This window comes from Tachypleus tridentatus, chromosome 11 (genome assembly GCF_004210375.1).
Source record: "Tachypleus tridentatus isolate NWPU-2018 chromosome 11, ASM421037v1, whole genome shotgun sequence".
NCBI classification, from domain to species: domain Eukaryota; kingdom Metazoa; phylum Arthropoda; class Merostomata; order Xiphosura; family Limulidae; genus Tachypleus; species Tachypleus tridentatus.
In genome coordinates this window covers 83,682,913-83,703,895 of record NC_134835.1, presented here as the reverse complement: position 1 = coordinate 83,703,895, position 20,983 = coordinate 83,682,913, and the positions used below count along the sequence as shown (strand labels likewise).

The 20,983-nt window shown below is 32.6% G+C and overlaps 1 protein-coding gene and 1 long non-coding RNA gene across 6 annotated transcripts in view; one reads left to right on the top strand and one right to left on the bottom strand.

Moving 5' to 3' along the window:
• Window positions 1-1,404: 1,404 nt before the first annotated feature.
• LOC143232634 (uncharacterized) lies at window positions 1,405-15,230 on the bottom strand. Its single transcript, XR_013017636.1, has 2 exons — window positions 14,905-15,230; window positions 1,405-1,661 (listed from the first exon to the last, which is right to left on the bottom strand). It is a non-coding gene; the product is annotated as an uncharacterized LOC143232634 (long non-coding RNA).
• Window positions 13,883-20,983, top strand: part of LOC143232632 (methyltransferase-like protein 25B) — a 34,388-nt gene continuing 27,287 nt past the window's right edge. For 4 of the 5 annotated variants that reach the window (XR_013017635.1, XR_013017634.1, XM_076468292.1 and 1 more), the window contains exons 1-3: window positions 13,883-14,225; window positions 15,561-15,706; window positions 19,455-19,520. Coding sequence is in view for 3 of the 5 variants with exons in the window: in XM_076468292.1 (XP_076324407.1) it covers window positions 15,569-15,706; window positions 19,455-19,520 (204 nt within the window). In the remaining 2 variants the exon portion in view is untranslated. Of the gene's footprint in view, window positions 14,226-14,895; window positions 14,970-15,560; window positions 15,707-19,454; window positions 19,521-20,983 lie in introns of all 5 variants that reach the window. The other variant, XM_076468291.1, reaches the window with a different exon arrangement.

Here is a 20,983-nt window from a genome sequence, read left to right as displayed (position 1 = left end):
AAGAGTGCTCATTGTTTCTCTTTAACAGAAATCAAAAGTTTTCAGTTGTGTTTGAAGATTGAACTACCTTTCATTATCATTAATTAGATTCTGTTAATTTAAAGTTATTAGAACCTTTAAAAGCAATTTCTTGTGACTGTTAGTAATCGTAGTAACAAAATAGGTGATAGCTTCACTTAGAAGCAACCAAAAAATCTGGGTTCAGAACATTCAATTTTCTTGTACATGAATAGAATAAATTTTTACAAATCATTTGTGTTGTAATTTACCATAGTGTTTTGAGTTTCTTTATTAATATGATTTTGTTAGTATTACAATGAAATCTAACAATCAAGGTAATCATTTTGCCATATAACAATGTTGCTGTTCTCTCAGTATATTCAAAGCTGGAGTTTATTGTACCATACTTTTAGGCTATTACTCTGGACAAGTGGCCAGTTGTTACCATGTAGATACAATGATTAAGAAATTAACAGTTTTCAATATCAAAATCTATCTTCCAAACCTCTTAGTAATTGAAAAAAAAAAAATAGTTTTCTTTGTACAAAATTTTACTTGTATGATTTATTATCAAGTTTTCCTAGGTACATATTTCTAATTTTAAAGAAATGGATAATAATGGTGTGCATATTGGATAGAACAAAGGATAAGACATGATCAAGTCTTGTTAATTTACATGAGTTTTTCCTTTATATCTGTGTTTGGTTTAAGTATCTCAACCAAACAACAAATATTGAAGGATTTTTTTTTTTTTTATCTTCTGGTAGATTCTTAACATTAACAGTGAGAATGATCACTGTAGTATGGCAGAATGTCATCTCCTTTTTGAATGGGCAGAAAATCTATTAAACAGAAAATTCACGTCTCTTAAAGAATTGGCTTACTTTCTTGTGGAAAATATGTATGTAGAGAACCAGTGAGTTGCAGCATTTACCATTCTGTCTTCAGGCTTTGAAATTGACTCTGAGAAAGGTAAATGTTTTCATTTCTAATTTGTTGTTTTTGACTATTTGTTTTTGTTTTTTAATCTTCTAAACTTTCATATCTGATGTAGTACTCTTAATCATCTTCTAGTGTTTTGGTGATCTTTCTTAGCTGTAAGTAAATATCTTCTATTTGGTTATTTTGTAATGGGCATAACGTATTTGACTTAATTCCAATATTGTAAAAATATAAAAGCTAAATGGCAAGGTGAGGGTATTATTCTAACAACATTAATGCAATCCCATTGATTTCATATTACAGATGATAAGAAATTAAGATAAAAAAAAGTTATTACCTGGAGTTGTTTTTAATATTAAATAGCTGATAAATATGTTCATCTAAATATATCTAGTAGCATGATTGACAAAGTAATAGATAGTAAAACTTGTTTTATTTGTTTTTTCATGAAAATGTGTTTAAACTCAGAATTACTTTAATGTAATGTGTATGTATAAATGGATGATCTAATTGAAAAATAAGGAAAGTACAAGGTACAATGCATAATATACTGTACAAGAAGAAAAATATTCAGTAATTCCACTTATTTCAGAATGAGTGCAAAATAATATAAGAAGTAAAATTTGAGCTTTGAACTGTTAAACTTGGAAACATTCTCTGTCTCTTCATCCCTTTTCATTTTCTTCTCATAGGTCAAATTGGGATACTGAAACATGTGCCTGAAAGTCATAAAAAAGAAATACAAATGCATCTTCAGAGGAAGCTGCACAAAAAAAAAGTGATTAAAGAACAGAAAAGAAAACTTGATAAGCAACAGGCTGTTATTTTCAAAACACAATTTTTGAAGAACTTATTAGGCAAGAAAACACCAGAAATTAACACAAAGTTAAAATCCAAGTTACTTTCAAACATTTTAGAGAAACACTGCATACTAAATACATTTACTGATGATGTTTTGGATTCTAGAAACTTAAAGACAGAACAGTTAAAAGCATCAAGTCCTGAATACGTTTACAATGCAAATGATAAAAAGCGAGAAAGACACAAGTTGGAACCATGCACTAAATCTACTAGTGCCAGTGGTATGGCATGGGAAGGAGCATTGTCTGTTGCAGGAACTTCTGAAAATTCTGGTGAGGAACAACCCAAAAGCATATTTGTAAATTCTAGTAGAGATTGCTTTGGGAGTATGCATTGTCCAAATGAATATTCAAGACAAATTAACAAGACAAAATGTTTCTATAACTCAAGCAATGCCCAGTATATTTATTGTGCCTTCTACACTTTGACATTATTTTCAGGTTCAGTCACAGTATCCTGCTGAGCTTTCTGAAAAGTTGAGTGCATTGAAGTATAAAAAAATTCAACCTAAACCAGTGTCTAGAGAAACAAAATTACAGTTTAAAACAAATTTCTCAATACTTAAATATAACGTGCAAAACAAATTTGAAGGCCATAAAAAACAAGATGTGCCTTTAATTTGTTGTCAAAAGCCTCATGGTGTAAAAAAGGTGGTGTGTTATACAAATCAAATACTTCTGAGATTGAAGATTTATGTGATGGTAATCAGAAAACAGATGAGTTGTTTAGAAAACATTATGTAACATTTAGTGAAAATCCTGATTCAGTAACTTCCAAACCAGGTAATTTTAGTTTGTTAATGAAGATGAAATTAGAAAGCATTACATTGTCTTCTTCTGATATACATCTATTAACTTCTGTGTTCAGTATTAGTGATTGTGATGATAATTTAGGATTTGATGACAACACACAGTTAAAGATTCCTGTAGTTTCAGTTAATTCAGCCAACAACACTGATTTAGAATTACATTGTGAATCCAGCTAACAGACAGTTAAATGTCATTTTGATGAAAAGGATATGAATTTGAAAAAATAAAAAAAACCTCATTTAGAATCAGCAAGTGATGAACCAGAAAAGTCAGAGGATGAAAAATGTTTTCCTTGGACAAAATTTAAACTTCATAATTTTTTAAGAAGAAATTATGATGATAGGGATTTGGGTCTAATTGGACTTGGAAGTACTTGTGTATCTGAAAGTGGTAGTCCTCTTTTAAAGCAATTAGACAGTGAGGAGGTAAGTATTCGTGACTTGGAGAGAAATGCACTGATGGAATACATGCAGGAAAATGATTCAGACTTTTAAAATATTGGTTGATCAATCTTCAGCTAGTGCAAAGAATTTTTGAACCCTAAAGAAATCAAGTTGGTATAACTAATTTTTACGTTTAATTTTAGTTTCTCAGTTGCATTGGAAGCATTCACAAACTGAATATGGTCATTTTTTACATTTTTGATGAAATGTAGAATTGCAATTAGTATGTAAAGGTATATTATTTCAAAAAAAGGGTCACAGAATGAAGTCAAGATTTTAACATTTAATTTGCTGTTGTTATCTGTATAAATTTTGTGTATATATATATATTAATTTTCATACTTTGCAGCAATGTAAAAATAACAAAGTATGAATACACCACATACTTGTGTGATATGGTGCACACCTGTCTCATTCTCTGATACAACTGACCTCTTACTAGTAGACAGTTACTCTCATGTATGTTTATTTAACTAAGATACACTCCACTATAATTTCTCTCACTTATGCATTCTATTCCCTGGTAAGAAAGCAGTAGTTCTATGGATTTGCAATGCTATAATCAAGGGTTTGGTTTCCCTTAGTGGACAGAGTGGATAGCTTGATGTGGCTTTCCTATATCCAATTTCCTCCTGCATCTGTCCTGCTAGTAGTACATAGCCCTATTTGTTTTTATTGCATCTATCTATACTATTTCATTCTTTAAAATAACCATCAACTGTGGATGTAGTAAAATGAGTTGAATAACTACCCCAGTGTTGTAAAAGGTGCACTATTTTCTGATTATTTTTTTATTTGAAAAGGCTTACCTAAAACAGTTATAACCCATCAGCTCATTACTGTGAGGTAAACCAAGTTCCTCTTTGTTTTCATTATTTTAACTTTTGAATATTTTCATGAATTTTATGAATTTTGTTTGAACTAAGGTAAATCACTAAAATTCTTTGTGTAGAAAAAAAAAAAAAAAGAATCACATTGTTTTTGGAAAATACCCTCCCCGTACACACACATCCATTCTATAGTGGTGGCTTATATCCCTACTTGTAATAAATATCCCTTTTTTAGGTATTATATGTCATTGGGTACACTTTTACCTTATTGACTAATACTGGGAATAATTTAAATTTATATTATAAGAGTAACATAATCATACTCAGTCTGATGGCTTGTTGCTAAACATTTCCATTGTAACAAGCTTTAAAGAATGGGATAGTCAGTCTTAAACCACACATTTCAACACCATCATCTCTACATGAATGTTGATTTCCAAGAACTTATTTAAGCATATCAAGGGTCTTTACTTGTGAGTGGATATGTGATTGAATAGGATTGCTGTTCTAATTTTTTAACAGTCTTTCTCTTGAAAACAGCCATTGATTTGGCTTGTCAGCTTAAAATCATTGTTTATTATCTTGTTAATGGTACCAGCACATATGACTCTCTTCATTCCAGTGGATTTGTTGGTCTTCACTTTGCAGATAAGGTTGTTGCTTCAAATTGTTTGGGGTATGATTTTGGAAACCACGACTGTTCTAAATACTCTTATGTTTTAGTTTATCTTACTTAATAGAGAGCATTTAACTTTCTGTTGTCCAAAATGTCATTTGCTGATTTTGTTATAAGCCTATTATTTCTCAAAGGTTTGTAACATATCCCTTCAACTATACATATATACCTTCAACCAAATATATAACTGTGTCACTTCTATCTACATAATTCAAGTAGTAGATAATCATTTTATTTATATGTATGTCATTAAGGTGCACTCCTGTCACATTCACTGACATAACCAACTTCCACCAGTATCTCACCCTTAGTACCTCTACCCCTTCATGTACTACTAAGGAATACTCTAGTCTGAGTCACTGATACTGCTAACCAACCTCTACGTTTTCTCAACAGCATGTTTAATATGAACCTTATAGTGAATTCAAAGAGGAGCTAAGTCATTTCAGCTTGTGAATAAACAACTAATTTTCTTATGACTGTCTTACACATGAAATAATTTTTGTTTAAAACAAGATGTCTCCTCTGCATTGAATAAGCTCCAATTTTCCTTAGTCGTCTTTGTTTTCATCATTATAAGCACACACTGTATACTTGTGCCTTTATCATAATATGTTGATTAATTAACACCATCAGTGATATCAAATTAAAGTTAAAACTGTGATTCAAACAAAAACACCTGGGAGTTTTCATTTTCATGTTGTTGTTTTTTTTAAATAAGGTAAAGATGACATTGTGTAAATAAGATTATGACATCAACCTTTCATTACATATTTGTTTGATTCATATAATATGTGAGAACATAAACAGTGTAACATTATTGTATTATATTATAGTGTGTTTTTAGTATTATTAGCAGAACTTTACAACAACATAACATGCATTTATTGGAAAATTCATCATTTGTATGCTATTTTTAATTCATCATTCCTTCATCATAGATAGATTAGTGTTTCATTATTATAGATTATTATTGTTTTTACTCTAATATTTGTACTGGTTAAATATAATATAGTATTTATTATAGTTGGTGCTACAAGGAAAACAAAAGACATGATTTGAGTAGTAGTGAGTGTTTAAGACAATTTGTTATTTTCATTGTGTTGCCACTTTGTTGTTGTTACTCTTTGTGTGGATAATATTGCTAGGCTTAATAACTATCACCAAGATCTCATTATTGAAATGGTTATTTTTCTGTTTATGTTATTAACACATAGATATTGAGGAATGTTTGGTGATTAATATAAGAATTGAACTGCTAGTTTACGTGTTTGATTTTTAAATTATTTTGGCTGTGTGAGTGATAAACTGATCCAAAATGTTTTTAATTATATGTCTTGGAAGCATTTTGTGAAGTTCAAAGTTTATCTTTTTTTGACAATTCATTTTTCAACATGTTTATTATTTGTAATTAAGAAATGTTGGTTTTTAATTCTCATTTGTTTTATTTTCTTATTATGTTTTAATGTTTTAGCTTGAAGTTCTTAAAGATAAGTATTGGGTAGAGACTCCTTAGTTATAACATATTAATGTATTATGAATTGTTAAGAATTTAGATTTCATTGTTTATTGGAAATCACTTGCAACAAAGACTTAAAAATTTGCATGTTTGCAATTATTTTTACAGTTCATTGTTGGTTTCTGTTTTGAAAAACTAAGATAAAAAATCATGAAAACAAACTTTACTCTATTTAAAATTAAAAGCAAAGCTAAAACTAGTTGCATTTCAGAAAGACTTGAAAACTTTGAAATCCTAGTAATGAATAAACAATATTTTATTTTGTTGTTTAGTTAATAAAGTGTAAGTGGTTTTGGGGACTTTAACAAAGATTAATAACTGGTTTATTTAAAAACATTACTCCTGGCTTTAATAGTTATGTACATGATATGCACAGATATCATATTGAAATCTGGTAATTTATTGGAAAAAATTTAATTCTCAGCAATATTTAAAATTCCCCACTTGTGTTTGTGTGTTCTGTATATGTGTTTGTAGTTATGACTGAATTATTTGCAATTATGTTGAAAGGAATGCTTCGTAGCTGTTGTGGTGAATTATGTAAACTTTGCAAAAAGAAAGTGTGAGAAAAATATTATTAATCATTGTCATTATGGTACTGAAACTTAAAACATCTGTAAAGTTTATACAGCAAAGCAGTGTTGAAACTTTAAAAAAGTAATAGTACAATAATTTTACTTTTTTGTTATAGTAGAGCATCAGATAATGTTGTCTTGTTTTTTATATTGATGCACTAGCTTCAAATTTATAAAATTTTCTCACTAGAGGACTATATACTAGAATTAATTAAATAATGGGTGATGAATTCTAAAAATTCACTTGTCTGTTTTTAATAAAGAGCTTTTAAGGCAGTTTGCTTATTAAAAACCTTTTTTTATTTATGTTTTTATTTATTTATGTTTTTGTTTGGTTTTTCCAATGACCAGTCTACATTAACTTTTGCTACAGCCTTTTTGCTATTAAATATATTTTACTGAATGGAAGATTGGAATATGCATGCATTTTATAATTCATGTGCAAATTAAAAAGTAAGCAAAACTTAAGCCTTTTTTTCAAAACAGTAGTTAGCCTCTAGCAAATTTACATTATTGAAAGTGTACATGGTTAATAGTGTTTTATGACACATTGTTTAATACAGATTGATTCGCGATTTGAAAATGTTTTCTGTAAAATATCAGACTTTTTACGTCATTCAGTTTCCAACACACATATAATTTGTAAATTTGATCGCCTTCTATAAGTAATAAATTTGTTGTGAGTGAAGGGTTTTGTGTATATTTTGTTTAATTATGTGACTGCCATAAATCATCCATTGAAATTTATAATAATCTATCAAAGTATATGAATTTCGTCTTACACAATACATACTTTTAACAAGACAAGCTCTATGCTTAAATTTTCTTGGTTTAAGGTTGAATACTTTAAGATTTACTCCATACAATAAAAAATATGATAAAATAAAGATTTTTCAACTTCTACAAACATGAAGCTTTTTTCTAGGAAAGTAAATAAAGATATTGAGCAAACCATGTATTTTTTAAAACTATCTGGTTGATTTGGGCCCTTAGAGAATTTGACGAATGAGAAGTGTGCGTATTAATAGCATTTAACCGCCTGGTGACTTATGTAGTAGTAGTTAGAGGTGGAATGAATAAAGAGAATCTGCTTTGTTTACTCGCCAAAATATTTAGCGTCATTCTAGCAACGACCTTGAAACACCTTATAAAGAAATCCGTGTATTTTGTATTGTTGGCTTATACTATTGTGTTAATTGTGCCAGAGCTGGCCTGAGAAGGACTCGATAAAGTGAAACGTGTCGTTGTCAATACTTGTGATTGCTGTTGAAATACTATTATTATACGCTTATAATTTTTGAAACTCTCCAAAGGACTAAATTACGAATGTGGTGTTAAAAATATAATAAGCCTAACATAATGTCTCATGTTTTACTAGCTTGTAAACAGCGTTGACACCACAACAAATGGAGAGATAGTAAACCAGATTTTTGCGAGTGTGTATTGTTTTGTAAAAATAGTGACCATTCAATTAATAAATGTTTAAGGTCAAACTAAAATGAATATATTTATTGGTTTACAGTAGCATTATGATGTAGTACTAATAATAGAAACTTAAGCTTTTACATGCAAGGGATGCATCAGCTAGCAATAACTTATGAAATTAGAAATAGTACGATTAGTGCTATAAGTAGTGGATCTAGTTGTAATAAGCATATTCTGTTGAGCAATAAATTTCAGCTTTTTTTGGGGACGAGGAACTTTTGAAAGGAAGGAAAACAACAGGGGCAGAGAAGGCAGTGAATGATAAACTACAAATTATAGTTACAAGTGATTCTTAGACAAAGCAAGTAGATAAGTTAGTCTGTTGGGTAAAGTAAGAGCCAACATATGCTACCCAAAGGCACCAGTAAAGGATATAATTGAAAGAGCAAGAGTTGTAGTAAATATCAATGATGCAGTTTTTGTTGTGCACATAAGAACTAATGAAGTAGGTAAAGGAAAGTCAGAGGAGTTGATTGATAAGTACAAGATACTGATAAAGGCCGCATCTAAGTCGTGTCACGTATACTGCCGTTAATTAGTTGTGAGTAAGAAATTATCAGTCGGTCACTAGGGCTGAATGATAGGTTTAAATTAATATGTTAGAATGAGCAACTTGGTTGGCTAGATTTGTGGGATCAGCTTAGTTGGGAAAAGGAGATTTTTGAAACCGATGGTTTACATTTATATATGGTAGGGGCTTGTTTCCAAAGGCTGTTAACACCAACAATGGTGAGGTCCAGGATAAACTAAATGCAAAAAAAAAAAAAAAAATTAAGATGCAGAAAAAAGTTCGGCATAGGAAGTGAGTATAGACGTTTTAAAGGTAGCCTTACTTGTTGTTGTAACGCAGGAAATGTGAGAAACGTGATAAATAAAACTGATGGCTTTATACTGGTGGTAGCAATGGAGGATTTTGATATAATGGGAAAAACTGTAACATGATTAAATGTAGATGATTTTGATGGCAGAAATTTATTTGAAATACGCTCATATAGGTTGTTTTGTAGAGATAGAGTCCAAAAGAGAAGGGGAGGAGTGTCTTTATATGTCAAATATAAGCTACATCCTGTTGAAGTTTAGAATATTAAAAATAAAGCAAGAATATTGAACCCATTTCGGATTTTATTATCGGATATAAAGAGAAGGCTTTTAGTGGGAATTTTTATACACCGCCAGATGGCACTGAGGAAATCAATGAGAAAGAAACTTCACAATGATATTAAGATTTCAGCTGATACTGAGGTTATAATTATGAGTTCTTTTAATTTCAGGCATATACAGTCATGTGAGAAAGGTAGGACACCCTATGAAAGCCTGTGTATTTATTTTTGTAACATTTTTGGATATATAGATATTTAATCTCAATTTCAACAATACTGGGAGATTATAGGAATATAACTAAACAATTAAAACTGAAGAAACGACTTTTCAAGATCTTCTGTAAATGTAATGCTACAAAAATGCATATTCTAACTGAGGAAAAAGTTAGGACACCCTCACATTTATTCTCACTTGAAATGGCTCAACTAACGCAGAGATGTATCACACCAGGTGCACATGATTAGAAGATCGTTACTCAGCATTTTGAATGAGGCTTGCCCTATTTAAACCTTAGACATTTAGTTTGGTGTGCTCCTGACTGTTGAAGTGAGAGTGAGCACCATGGTGAGAGCAAAAGAGCTGTCTGAGGTCTTTTGAAAGAAAATTGTAGCAGCTTATGAATCTGGTAAGGGATTTAAAAAGATTTTGAAATCAACCATTCCACTGTCCGGAAAATACTCAACAAGTGGAGGGCTTTCAAAACAACTGCCAACATGCCCAGGTCTGGTTGTCCAAGCAAGTTCACCCCGAGAGCAGTCCGCAAGACGCTAAAAGTGGTCTCCAAACACCCTAACTTGTCATCACGGGACCTACAACAAGCTCTGGCTATTATTGATGTGAAAGTGCATGCCTCTACAATAGAAAGAGACTGCACAAGTTTAACTTGCATGGGAGATATGCAAGGAGGAAACCTTTGCTCTCTAAGAGAAACATGAAGGCCAGATTGAAGTTTGCCAGAGAGAATGTAGACAAAGACCAGGACTTCTGGAATAGTGTTCTTTGAACAGATTAGTCCAAAACTGAATTATTTGGACACCAGAACAGAGGACATTCCAGGAAAAGAACCTCATACCAACCGTGAAGCAAGAAGGTGGAAGTGTCATGGTTTGGGGGTGTTTTGCTGCAGCAGGACCTGAACAGCTCACAATCATAGAATCCACCATGCATTCAACTGTGTATCAGAGGGTGCTTGAAGAACATGTGAATCCACCTGTAAGAAAATTAAAGCTGAATCAGAACTGGACCCTGCAACATGACAAAGACCCAAAATATACCAGTAAACCCACCAAGGACTGGCTGAAAACTAAGAAATGGAGAGTCCTGGAATGGCCGAGTCAAAGCCCAGATCTTAATCCCATTGAGATGCTGTGGGGTGACTTGAAGCGGACTGTACATGCAAGAAAACCCTCAAACATCTCACAATTGACAGAATTCTGCATTGAGGAGTAGGGCAAACTTTCTTCAGACCGATGTCAGAGACTGGTAGATGGTTACAAGAAGCGTCTCACTGCAGTTATTTCAGCCAAAGGGGGTAACACTAGCTATTAGGGGATAGGGTGTCCTAACTTTTTCCTTAGTTCGAATATGCATTTTTGTAGCATTACATTTACAGAAGATCTTGAAAAGTCGTTTCTTCAGTTTCAATTGTTTAGTTATATTCCTATAATCTCTCAGTATTGTTAAAATTGAGATTAAATATCTATATATCCAAAAATGTTACAAAAATATACAGGCTTTCATACAGTGTCCTAACTTTTTCACATGACTGTAGACTGGGAAATGATAAAGTCAAACCATGTAGGAGAAATGTTTTTGGAAACTGTTCAAGATGGGTTTTTCTGTTAATTCGTCAGGGAACTTCTAGAAACAATGCTATTTTAGATCTATTGTTAACTTCTGATATAGAAATAGTTGATATGGTAGGAAATGGAGAATATCTGGGTACGAGTAATCATTACTCTATGAGACTCGATGTTTTACTGCATGTAGGTATTATGAATAATAAGATTCTGGTTACAAATTTCAAATACAAATCTGAAAAAAATGCGACAAGAATTATCTGTTATGAATTGGACAGCTGGATTATTTGAAGACACTGTTAAATGTAAAAAATTTAAATATAAACATTTTTACAAGGATTCAGGCCCGGCATGGCCAAGCGTGTTAAGGCGTGCGACTTGTAATCCGAGGGTCGCGAGTTCGCATCCCCGTCGCGCCAAATATGCTCGCCCTTTCAGCCGTGGGGGCCTTATAAGGTGACGGTCAGTCCCACTTTTTGTTGGTAAAAGAGTAGCCCAAGAGTTGGCGGTGGGTGGTGATGACTAGCTGCCTTCCCTCTAGTCTTATACTACTAAATTAGGGACGGATAGCACAGATAGCCCTCGAGTAGCTTTGTGCGAATTTCAAAACAAACAAACAAAAATACAAAATTATTTGTTCAGGTTAATAACTTAAAAACGTGGAGGAGATACTATGATAACACAAAAGTCCAAATTTTCACACAATTTATTTACAACATAAGATATTATTACAGTATTTGTTATTACCTTACCTACAATTTTATATAAGGTTTTAGAATTCACTATGTATATACTTAAAACGTGGTATATACTGTGCGATGATCAGGGTGACTTTCTAGGAAGAGGTATTTTTACTACCCACTTTCAACACTATCTCATAATATCCTTCCAAACTGTTTCATGTTGTTAATTAATTGACGGTCATTGGTTGCAAAAGTGTCTTACCTACCAAAATTGTAAGGTTACGATCAAAGTAAGAAGTGAGTATTCTGTATTCAATCTTGGGTTTGTTAGCTTAAGAAGGACACTGAAGTATTGGAAATTGTCAGAGGAGGGCTACTCGGGTTATACAAATATATATGTTTTTTGTGCCAGTTGCTAGAACAGGAACAAGCTACAGTGCACTTCAGAAGGTTCTCTGAGCTCATGCATTGTTTGTACTACTGCAAACATGTGTGACTAGCTGCAGCTGGGACGAGTGATTTCCATGAGAATAAGTTGCATCACGCCGTTGACATTTTGCTAACTTGTCGTAAGAAGGTCTAGGAGATATGTTTGTGCTATGAGGGGATTATACAAAATAAAGACCTGATAAAGTGACCCACTACCTAATGTGAAATATGAAAGCATCTCTTCTTAGTGACAAATTTTCAAGACTTTGCTTAGACATTCTGATTAATGAAGCGGTTGATCAGTTTCAGAGCTATATAGCTTACACACAAACGCCTCTACATTTAAAACAATTTCATCACTCAATAGATGATCCTTCCCAATGTCCTTCACCACACACCACCCCCTGCCTCGTTCACCAGTTGACTAAAATCTAGAGTACAGCTCTAATCATCGATCAGGATAATCAATGACCTTCGATAATACACGAAATGCCTCAAACCATGACAGATAGCATTAATACAGCCATTCGGTTTGCCCAAACCATACAAGTGGAAGAAAGTCACATAGACGTTCCCGACTATTTAACCCCCATCCCACCCCAACCCTCCACAAAAACGTACAACAACATTGCCTTCCCTCTCTTTTCTAGCCCGAATTCCCATCATCCAACCCTTCAAACATGTTTCTGATAAATACTACCGCCAACTCTCAATCATTACCACAAAACGAGATGAATTCTGCACCCAGTCTTTTTTCCGCCACATATCGGCCAGTGAAGACAAATATTCACCTCACGACAGGCCATCTCGAAAACAACACACCGCCTTCAGTTGCTTGTTTGACAAGAGGGATTTCTTCCTTCTTCTTCATCAGTGGGTTTTAATACTATTCATTCTTAAGTGAGAAATGGCCTGATAATTATCTCGACGCTAGCCAGTGAAAATCGGGTTTATCCCCCCCCCACACACACACACACAGACACGCATTTAAATCTTGGCATCAAGCCTATAGGTCCTAGTCTCCTGAAGGACCATAAGTCCGACATCGGCTTTTGATTTATGTTTACTTATAAAATGTGACGTCCGAGGTTTTCTCGCCGATTTTTGCTTGAAATCATCTCCTTGTCGCTCTGTTCTTCAAACTTATCAGTACTTTTTTTCTCACATAGCTATTTCAAACAATTTGTCACCACGACTGGGATGAAGAAAATATATTTTAGAGTGCCCCAAGTTGCGTTTGAAACTAAACTAAGAATTTAGGGTCAAATATTTTAAATCCAAATTAATACCAAATTCTGAATTTGGGACAATAGATTTTTCACAGAGATTTACAGACTTAAATTTTCATAAAATTTCAAAGTTTTTGGTTTTGGAATTTCGCACAAAGCTACTCGAGGGCTATCTGTGCTAGCCGTCCCTAATTTTGCAGTGTAAGACTAGAGGGAAGACAGCTTGTCATCACCACCCACCGCCAACTCTTGGGCTACTCTTTTACCAACGAATAGTGGGATTGACCGTCACGTTATAACGCCCCCACGGCTGGGAGGGCGAGCATGTTTGGCGCGACTCGGGCGCGAACCCGCGACCCTCAGATTACGAGTCGAACGTTTTAACCCACCTGGCCATACCGGGCCAAATTTTTAATTAGACTGTAGCTTTTGACAAATTTAAATCACATAAAAATTTACTATATGTATGTAATTGATAAATCATATTTTAAATTTAACAACATTCACTTTTATAGAGGGGATTGGGAAAGTTAGCAACATTATATTATTATTGCGCTTAACACCGATTGTTTCTTTTTGTTGTTTTTTCTTGTATAATTTTCCTAATTATGTATTTATGTGTTTCAAATATAGTATGGGTGAAAATATTGTTATACACAATATTTTGTAATGTTGTTATTTAATGTTCGTTAAAGAACGTATCACGTTAAAGTCAAGTTGGTTGTAGAGTGTGTGGGGATATATATGAAAAATTGGGAACAATGATAGGATTAGAAATACCGATGAGTTAGTCCACGGGTTAAAGAAACTTGTAGGGAAGCGTAGGGTTAGAGTTGTCTATGAGGTAAAAGTGAATAAATCGTTGTGTTTACAGTTTATGGATATGTGTTAATTATCGCGCATACTGACTGCGAATTGAGTTACTATGTACAAGAAGTTGATTATTACATCTGTATAACAGTAATACTATTGATTATAGTATAATTATAAGCAGTTGGGTGTATATATAGTTAGGATATTCCCAGTGCATTCAGGAACTGTTATCACAGGCATTATCTGCTATGATTTTAAGGTTATAACTACAGGGTGGCCCGTAAGCCCCCACCCATCCATATATCTTATGTATCTGTGTGCTGCCCCTCATTCTCGCTGCATAATATTATGCGACGCCATGTTCTGTGAGACATTTTCCTCAACATCGGCCATATGTCTGTGAAAAAATAAACAAATTTGTAATACATGCGTAATTGAATATAACAAAACAACATATGGATGGGTAGGGACTTAGGGCCACCCTGTAGAACTGACAAAATCTTGTTGATGCTTATTTTATATCATGTTGCTGTAAACATAGGCCTTTCAAAGTCTACAACCCTACAGTTTAAAAAGCTTTTAAGAAGAAAATAAAATTAATCTGTTATTATTATGTGGATTGAACATTGAGTTATTTTCACCAGGTCATTTAAAAAGAACTCTACTCAATGAAAGAACAACTTACAACAATATCATTTCAGATCTCTTACCTTTTGGGCACCTTCCCACAACTAGCTGCAGACAGTTGAGGGCAGTAGCATATGAGATGTTGAAGGTATAAGTGGTCAGTTCCATGCCTGTAATTGATTTTCTATGTTTACTTGTCAGCTTAACATAAGTGTTTGGTTTTTGTCTAATAGATGGGGCATCCCCAATGCATTTGGTAGCTGTTACCACAGGCATTTTCTGCTTTGACTTTAAAGTGACAACTAGAACTGACAATAGAATCTCCACTTTTTATCAGTTTCAGCCACACCTGTCATGCTCCTTTAATGGCCCTTGGGAAGTGATGCAGCCAGCTTTACGTTCAGGTTTTATCCCATGTCACTCCACAGGGATAATTACATGTTCCTGTGCTAACTGTTCTGTTGATGTTTATGGGCCTTTCTTTGAACACTTTGGGAAGTGGCAGTTAAAGGGGGTACTCATATAGTTTTTGTGTGACAGAGTCACATAAACTTTTTATGGGATTTTATTTCAACCAAAGTGATTTGCAGTTAAAATGGGATTGTTGCACATCAAAGAATGTATAATTTATAGTGACTTACAAATTATGTCATGGTTTCTGTGTTTTATGTTGAGTTCAAAATGGTTTGTACACTTCACAATTATGTTTGAGAGGAACTTTATGTTGTATTTGTTTCAGGAAACAGGATGGCTCAAGATGAAGTTATTTCAGATGACTTGAAAATCTACGAAACTGTCAGACTCTTAGCAGAATATTCATGGGTTTATAACTTCTGTGTAACAAAAATATTTACTTCAAATGTTCTTGAAAACATTCCATATGAGGTAGGAACATAAAACTGAAATTTATTGATGTACTGTTTACAGTTAGTTTACTTCTAGGTATTTATTTAAAAACCTTGAAGAAACGTAAAATATTTCAAAGTGTATCTCCTAAATAAAAGAAGAAATACTTCCTCAATTTGTAATTTACACCTTTTAGGGGTGGCCTTAATCATTCTGGAGCCTTAGGCAGAAATCAGTAAATGGGATTCAATAATGGTAAGAAAGCTCAAAATTAGATTAAAAAATCTAGCACTGGCATCCTAGATAATTGCCCAATAGGTAAGACCACTTATGACTCTTCCACAACATATTTCATTAACAACTTGTTGAACAACAGGTTTAAAGCATTATGAAAATAATATAAGTTTCAGATGTGTTTTCTTCCATACTTCTTCTATGTGCACTGCAGATTTAAACTCAAAAGCATTTCAGCTATAACTTGTATAATAAGTGAATATTTTGTTTGTTTATATGTACAGATATATAAACTACAATGTATTTCTCATTTTACATTGCTATTAATCCCCAAATTACTTACTTGTTTTTATACCATTCACTAACAGTGGTGTCCAAATATACTTTTTTATGTTTTTTATGTGTTACAACACTCATTGTAAACTACATTAATAGGTTTTGCAGATTCAGGTAATTTTAAATTTAACCTTGTATTATTTTCCATCATACTGCATATTTTAAGAACAGAGAAATATGCAGTATGATGGAAAATAATAGAAGGTTAAATTTAAAATTTATTTCTCTCAGTTCTTAAAATATGCATACAATACTTTGTTATGAAGTAATTACTTTTTTAGTTTACTCAGTTATTTTTCTCTGTAATAATTTTAGAAATAATTCTTTCTTTTTATTTACACCTAACAGAAGTGTAGATACTTGTTTTGTCTTTAAGTTAAAGGTATGTAGCATAGTTTATGCTATTAATGAAAAGACTCGAGCATTATTAAAGGATTTATTCAGTGGTACACCTTTATGTACAACGGACAGCTTATAGGGTGATTGCTGGTTGAGCAGACTTGCACTCTGCCCACTTTAGTGACACTTTAGCACCAAACAAAAGATTCATTTAAGAATAATGTTTTCTCTACCACCTCTGCTGAGTGAAGAGTTTCCCAGGCTTAGCATGGATGTGATCTTGCACTAAGCACTGCCCCACTAGTGAATGTTGTGCTTCATGGATTTTCTCTTTGACTATGTTTTCAGAAAGAAGTTTCTCTGTAATTTTTTTTATTTGCTCTGGCTTCTCCATGATTTTCATTGTGGAATTCTAGTTGTTTGTTATACAGAGATGTTAATAGCATTTCTGAAATTACCATTTTCCTTACCTGAAAAAGTATTTCATTTAGATACTCACTTTACACAACATCCCATCTCTCTTCCTTATGTCTGATGAACTCAGCTTGCTTTGTCGTGAATGATCCTTTGTTGAAATGCTAGTGCCCACAAGAGTTACTGAGCTTGAGGATATGAAAGGCTATAGTTTAATGATGGTTACATCTTAGACTGGTGCACTTTTCAATAACATAGTGATAAGGGTTTTGTTCAAGGCATATAGAATGCACAGAAAATTGTAACAGCAGTGTGTAAAGTAAATGTAACATACAATAATTTCTTGTATTTTCAGTCAGTGTAAATTAAGATTGTAGAGAGATGTGACATTAAAGATAGCATTTTCAGCAAAAACTATTTTACCACTGCAGTAGTTGTAATAAACTTTTTAAGCTTTACCAAAAATATAGTTTGGTACAGATTTATCTTTCCTTTTAAATATTAAATGAAAACTACAATAATGCATCTTTTAACATCATGCAACCCAACTCAAACACTAACCAATATTATACTTCGGTTTACGTTCACTGCAACATACCCACAGTTACACTAGTGATGGCATTCATTATCTTCTTCTTTAGCTACGTGATATTTGTTATAGGCATGTGATACATGATATCCTTAACATATCCCCAAAGAAAGAAGTCTGGGAATGTGGAGACCACAGAATTAGCATATCCTGACTAATCCATCACTTTAAATATCTGATCTAGGAAGCATCTGACTAACAAACTCCAGTGAAGTGGAGCACTATTCTGTTGAAAGATTATCCATAGTTACGTTTCCTGTTTTTTTGTGACTAAAAATTGTTCCAGCGTGTCAAGATACATGCTTCTGGTAACTGTACTCTCAGTAAAAAAAGAGAGGACCAGCAATCCTGTCATACATTACAAAATACCACACATGCCTTTGGGCTATCATGTGCAATTCTGATGGTGTTACGAGAGTTTTGTGAGCCCCAGATATGGACATTATGATGAATCACTTTATCCAAGGTATGGAACATAACCTCATCACTAAATAATAAATAAACTGGAAATGTGTTGTCTTCATACCTGTGATCAAGAAGGTTCACTGCAATTGGAGTGCAAGACAGTTGCAGTGTCTGTACCAATTTAAGTTTGGAGGCATGTGGATGTTGCTTATGGATGATGTGGAACATAGATGTGTTTGTCATGTTAAGTTCTTGTGAAGCTGACCAAAACAGTTTTTGTGAGCTGTGCTTAAATAATTTGTCTATCTGTTCAATAAGTTCATTACTAAGAGAGGACTTTTTATTCTCTAGTTAATGTAACACACTGCCTGCCTCTAAAAACTTTTTTCCCCATTCCCTTGTGGTTGGTTTCAATAGCAGTTATATTCTGTATTGATATTTGTAATTATGTTGCACCACAGTCACTGACTTTGTGTCTGCAATCCAGATGTGTTATTAAGCCTTTTCTTGCATAATAGCCATTTTATAGGGTAACATTGCTCACTGAAGTAAAAAACAAAAAAATATGACAATAAAACGTGCTTGAATTGGGCTACAAGATGTTGAAAATTGTGTGTTTGTACTTCTTTTGTCAGTTAATTATTAAATTTTACAATACGAGAGATAATTTTGAACTACCCTGTGTAATTATCAAGCAGAATTTTAGATTCATTCCTAAGAAAATGATTTAATACTTCTGTATGTAAAAAAATTCAATAAGCAAGTGATGCTGTTACCAATGGCTTTTAAATAACAAAATATAAATTTGATGTTTGTTTGTTTTTTAACTGATTGGAATTTGGAATAATGAACAAAAGATAATATCTGATATATTTTCTTTTTTGGTAACACTTAATAGAATGGAACTTGCAGAAGTTGTACATGCATTTTAATTCTTTAGGTAATAGAAAAGTCTTAGAATATTTTCTTTTGTTTAAACAACAGCTGAAACATGTTCAAAAAGGTTTTCTTATCATATAAAGGACTTTACTGATCACCAAGATAAGCTTATCACAGAAGCTTAAAATGTACTTTGTATGTGTGAAACTTCTGTATAACACGTAAAAGTCACATAATGAAAAAAACTTGTTAAACAGATATAGAGTTTAATATATATATTAAGTTACCAGAATATTAACCTGGGTGTACAGGGTTAACAAGCATGAAGGTGAATTCAAGTTATTGTAAAAAAATAATGATAATAATTCTCTGTTCTTTCATGAAGGACATGAAGTGGCCTTGTGAGGAGCAAAAGTAATACTAATGATTATAAAAGTGACTAAGACAAGTGTGACACCCTCACATGAACATCAGCATTTGATGATTAAAGGGTAATAGAGTAATAAAACTATATTTTGTATTGTATTCAACAGAACTACACAATGTATTCAGTATTTTATTGTGTTTTATATATTCTCTTTCTTAATATAGTGGAAGGCTCATCTTCAGGATCTCAGGTTTGAAGAAATGAACAAAGTTCCATTTGGTTTTATTAAGGTAAGGCTTTTGTGTAAGCATATATACATAAACTACATAATTTGTACTTAAACACACACTGTTATGCCAAAGAAGCCTATTGTTCCAGTGATTCAGGTAGTACAGTATATGTTTAATATAAGATAAATTACTTTCAGTCTATGTTGGTTTGCATTTTTAAAAAATCTGTCAATTTGTTTTCTTATCAGATTTGATGTAATTAATGAAATTGCCAGTGAACTTGTCATCAGTGTATAAATGATAAATTTGCACATTTTTTCATATAAACCAATGTATAAGGTCTTGGAAATGTATAACCAAAAGGTTGCATGATGGGAAAATTATAAAACATTCTGCACATATATAACAACTTGAGAATGTTTAGTCTATAACATTAAACCTTTGGGTTTATTAAAGATATGTATATACTGTATATGATGTTTTTTATGTTAATTTGATATGAAGTTTGTTACCATGGAGTTTAGCTTTGTTAGAACACAACACTATAGTGAACATGGTTAATATGGTGTAATACTACCTATGTACATTAATTTGTTTTTAAGAAGGAAATAAATATATTAATTTAACAAGGGTAGAATAGAACATCATTTTCTGAGCACTTCTGATTTTAACTCAAAATTACTGGTGTTAAGTGTTCTTCAATATAATAAAAATCAAATTTGTGAAAAGTGAAAAAACTTTATACTGCAATTGGTCCTAGGATCATAAAGAAAGAAAAGTAATCTTGCTGCTATATTTATCCTTCTGTAGACATTTTAATGTAAAATTAAAACATCTGAACAGCTGTCATAGTGAAACTTAACATGCATTCACATCTATCGAATTGGAATGTATGCAGCTAACTTCATGCTAAGTGGTCAGCCATTGTATTAGCTATAGGTTTTTGTAGATATTTGTTACGAGGATCCTAGTTCTAATGGCTGTCAGTACTCGCAGTGTCAGATGGCAAACTGAAACCATAGATATGTCATCAGTTTTAAGAGCTTCATTAGCCATAAAATCCCAATGAAATGTTTAAGACTTTGTCAATATTTGCTCAGGGAGGTTTGATTTCTGTTGTTGTTTGGCAAATCGGTAACTACTACTTTTTGAGTCAAATTATCAGTTTTGTCAGAGATTCTCATTTGTGGTTTTACAGTAAAATTAAACAATTGTCATGCATGTGTTGTATTTACATGGCCATCTTACTGTATCTGAAATGTAAGCTATTTTATTTTGGTATAAAAGCTCCTTTTGTTTTTTATTAAATGCAAAATTACATAAACCTGTGTAACATTGTAATAACAAGCACTTAGCAAAATAAATGAAAATGGTTTTAGAATAGTTACAAAAGAATGATCATTACAAATACTTTATGAAAGTTTGAAAAGCCTTCCTTCTTCTGTTATTGTTGTTGAAATTACTTTTAAGTGTTGTTGACATAATGCATCATATTTAAAGCCATTAGTACTGATTGTAATAAT